Source organism: Cryptomeria japonica, chromosome 2, assembly GCF_030272615.1.
Source record: "Cryptomeria japonica chromosome 2, Sugi_1.0, whole genome shotgun sequence".
NCBI lineage: Eukaryota > Viridiplantae > Streptophyta > Pinopsida > Cupressales > Cupressaceae > Cryptomeria > Cryptomeria japonica.
In genome coordinates, this window is record NC_081406.1 from 193,630,084 (window position 1) to 193,634,604 (window position 4,521).

At 31.1% G+C, this 4,521-nt stretch overlaps 1 protein-coding gene across 1 annotated transcript; it reads left to right on the top strand.

Moving 5' to 3' along the window:
• Window positions 1–2,684: 2,684 nt before the first annotated feature.
• On the top strand, window positions 2,685–3,760 carry LOC131032219 (ethylene-responsive transcription factor ERF017). The gene has a single exon (XM_057963171.2). It carries the CDS (start codon window positions 2,877–2,879, stop codon window positions 3,483–3,485), a length of 609 nt encoding a protein of 202 aa, XP_057819154.1. The 5' UTR covers window positions 2,685–2,876; the 3' UTR covers window positions 3,486–3,760.
• Window positions 3,761–4,521: the final 761 nt, after the last annotated feature.

Consider the following 4,521-nt stretch of genomic DNA (forward strand, 5'->3'; position numbering starts at 1 on the left):
TTTGCTAGAGAGGTTTGGTTAATGTTTGGAATTTCTATTACTGAACATGTTTGTACTTCTGCTATAGTTACTGGTTTCATTCATGGGCTTAAGAAGGATGCTAACCTATTATGGCAAGTTCTCTCTTCCTTCATACTTTGGCTTATTTGGAAACTTAGAAATGAGGAAAAGTTTCAAGGCAATGATAGGGATCTTACTAGGTTTTTTAAAAAACTCACACATTATAAAATTGTTGTGCAGGTATGTTTTTTGATGAACGTTGAGAGGAACAAACTGCTGCGTTTTCTCAAAGACGGTCGTGCAACCATGTTTATTTATGAAATGCAAGATGGATATGAATGGGCCAGGATTGCAGAGAATCAGACCGCCTTTGATGATGCACTGAAGAAACTGATCAAGAAACTCCAAGATACCAGAGGCCCTTACTTTAACAAGATAGAGATGTGCACCGAGATCCTAGAGTGAAAGAAGGTGGTATGGAAGGAAGGACCGCAAGGCTGGACCACGTGGCTGGAGAACCAGGATGAGATTCTACATTAGTGCCTTATGCTGCTAGTAGTATAATTATATATACTCATTAGTGTCTCCCTTTTTTGGCTAGTAGATTACTGTATATGGTTACTCAGATAGTCTCTCTGTTTTCAATGCTTGCTGGTTGAGGCTCTGCCTCCCTTGACCTCTTTTGTATAAACTCTCCGATTATCGGTCTCTCGTTTTCTGATAAAAAAAAATATTTAAAATTCAATTACTACGACTAAAACTAAAACTAATTCTTTACTACATTTCTGTTCATTGTGAAAAAGTTGGCACAAACACACTTCAACAAAAAAATTTAAAACTATTGCCAAAAATAAAAATATCAAGAAGATCTGATTATTCAACAGTTAAACTTAATTAAAATAACCAGTTAAATTGGGTAAAATACGTCTGCGTGTACAGAATGCACGTGATATCACTCATGCCGAATATTGACCGGCGAATTTTGTGGGCGGGCGATTTTGAACAACAAAAATTCACTCAGCGGATTTTCTGGGCAATTCTTATGTATATCAACGGTCAGCATTTCCATTTCGCCCGAAAATTCAGCAGATTATATTATAGTTTCAATATTTTCTGGAAGAACAGTGTATATATATAAAATTAATTCTAAAATAATGTGATGTAAGACGAGCAATATCTTCATAAAAATATATGTATGATGATATCATTTTTGAACTATCTATTTCAATTTAATAAAATACAAGTCTCAACATTTTTATTAAAAAATTTCCTAAAATAGATATGTTAATATCATTTTATAATATAAAAATTTCAAATAATAAATATATTTTTAATAATATCTTTAAAAAAATATGTTATGTTATTTATTTGTTTTTTAAAATTAATTTAAATAAAAAAATTATGTATTAAAAAAATTATAATTGTATATTTTAATATAAAATTATATTTTATTGATCTATTGGAAGAATGTATATATTAATAAAAGAAATAATGTACATGGAAATGCAGAGAACCTTTGGTTATATAGGTCAAGGTGAGACATGAGATTTGACAACTGTCTTAATTTTATGATGTGAGACATAGTGATAAGTATTATATGTATATCGTAAGTAAACTTAAGTAATAAGGTGTGAAGGAATCTAAGTGGAACTAGTCCTATTCACACCAACACCTCCCTTAAGTGAAACTTAGAGAGAACAAGAAAAAGATTATTAAAAAAATTATAATTGTATATTTTTAATATAAAATTATATTTTATTTATCTATTTGAAAGATGTATATATTAATAAAAGAACTATTGTACATAGAAACACAAAGAACCTTTGGTTATATAGGTCAAGGTGAGACATGAGATTTGACAACTGTCTTATGTTTATCGTAAGTAAACTTAAGTAATAAGGTGTGAAGGAATCTAAATGGAACGAGTGCTATTCACACCACCTCCTCCCTTAAGTGAAACTTAGAGAGAACAAGAAAAAGATAAAATTGCAAGGATGGTTCTCGACTACTATACCATATTAGGTACCCATATACAAATGCATTAGAAAAGGATTGTGTTTTATGTTTTGAATTCTAATTTTTCATGACTACCTAATGTTTTGTGTATCTTAAGCTTCTATTTCTTCTTTTGTTTCAAAAACCTATTATTTTTATATATTAAATGTGTTTTAGTTTTTATTATTTTTATATATTGACTTAATATTTTTACAGTGTTGACTTGTTTTACATGTTGACTCCTTTAAATGTTTTAAATATTAATTATTTAATAGGTTGACTCTTTGATTATTTATATGTTGACTTCTTAATAATATTTAATCACTCCCTCAAACCAGTACACTGCATCTCACCTATGGTAACAGTAATTTCTTTACAGAGGAAAGTAATAAGAAACTCGTCTGCTTAAAAAAGAAATCACAAACAGAAACACGCTTAACCTACATTCGCAAATTTAGTAATTTGACATGTTTAATCTCTCTCGTTTACATTTTTGGTCACATATGACAAAAAAAACAATACGTTGCGTAATCGACGGGCCAAACATCCGTCCATTCATTCCCCCGAGATTTACATGCGTAGGAAAGAATATTTATATTCTCACGTTTTGAACGTCAATCAGAAGTCCACTAAAAGAAGTTAAATACGTATCTATTTAATGTTTGACCGAACACGCTTTCCCAGAGCCTGATTTGCAATTTTCCTATGTCTTGCCTCTATTTTACTTATATATATACCCTTTTATATTTCCTGTCAACACACAAAATTCTGCAATCTCATCGTTTTCTCTCATCTGTACCTACCAAATATATTTTTTTCTCTCACTCACTCATATTAAAACAATAAAAAACCGATAAAATCTTTGCTTTGGTTTGTTCTCCATGGATGTTTCAGGCAAACGGCAGCAAAGTAAAAAATGTCGTCAATATAAGGGAATCAGCATGCGAAAGTGGGGAAAATGGGTGGCGGAAGTGAGAATGCCCAAAACCAGAAGTAAAATTTGGCTCGGCTCTTACGATACCGCTGAACAGGCAGCTCGTGCTTTCGACGCCGCCGTTTACTGTATTCGCGGCCCCAACGCCAAATTCAATTTTCCGAACACAATTCCGGCCATTCCGTCTGCGACTTCACTTTCCCGTCAGGAGATTCAGCTCGTCGCAGCGAAATATGCGCTCGATCAGATTCCCGCACTTGACAGATGTCTGTTGACGGAGGAGAGCGCGTCGCCTTCGGCTTCGGGATCATCGTCTTGTGTTTCTGAAACAGAGGCGGCAAGTGACGGGAATGTTGTTCATGAGGAGCAGGACTTGACGTGGGATAATTTGCTGCGGGATTCGTACATGAATTTCGAGAGATATCCGTCATTTGACGATGCTCGGTTTTTGCAGCTAACGTCTTATGACGATGTCACAGAAGAGCAAGTGGATACTGAAGCTTCACAATCCCTCTTCTTTGACTCCGCGGATTTGTGGAATTTTGAGTTGTTTTGATTTTCTGTCATGTGAAGGAAATAACAGAGCTTTCTGGTACTGTTAATGGCGGTTTTAACCTTATTCCTTGCTAACTCAACGAATATCACCTCACTGAAAATGGCGAAAAAATTTCGGCAAATTTTAGGGGATGAAACGTGTCTAGCCTGGATAGGATGACATACGGACGACTGCAATGGTTGTCTACATCATATTTTTTTATTGTTGAAAAAATATGTTTAAATTGTCAATAATAGAATGGCATCTTTATTTATGTAATTACAATATCTTATTAATTATGAGAATTGAATTTCATTGATGTATTAATCATTAAAAAATATGATTTGATTTATATTCAGTTAGTTATTGTGATAATTTTTTTAATTTTATTATGATAATTGATAATTGGTTTTATAATTATTAAAAAGATGATTTGATTTATATTCAATTAGTTATTGTGATAATTTTTTTTAATTTTATTATGATAATTGATAATTGGTAGTTATATTATTAAAAAGATGATTTGATTTTTATTTGGTTAGTTTTAATTATTTATCGTGACAATTATTTTCAATTTTGATTTATATTCTGTTAGTTGTTGTGATAATTATTTTTTCTCATATTTATTTTCAATTTTGATTTTATTATGAGAATCAATAATTGATAGTTTTCATCATTAAAAATGTTATTTTAATTTTTAATTTTATTACGAGAATTGATAGTTGGTATTTTTAATCGTTGATAAAATGATCCAATTTAAATTAGTCGAGTTACGTCATCATGATTATTTGTGGGGACTTTTATCTTTGAATTTATTTTTCAAAAAACATAACATCTCAACTCAAATCATTATTCTTAATTCATTTATTTAAGTCATTTCTTTTCAATTGTTATATACCAATGTAAGAGAAAAGTACATGCTTTACCCTTTGTCCTCTCAATGTACATTCATTTTTAACTTTGTCAATTTATATTGTTCTAATGTTCTTTTTTCTTTTTTATTGAAAGAATGCAAAGTACATAAGGATTATAGTCAATCTATTCAAAAAAAAAGAAA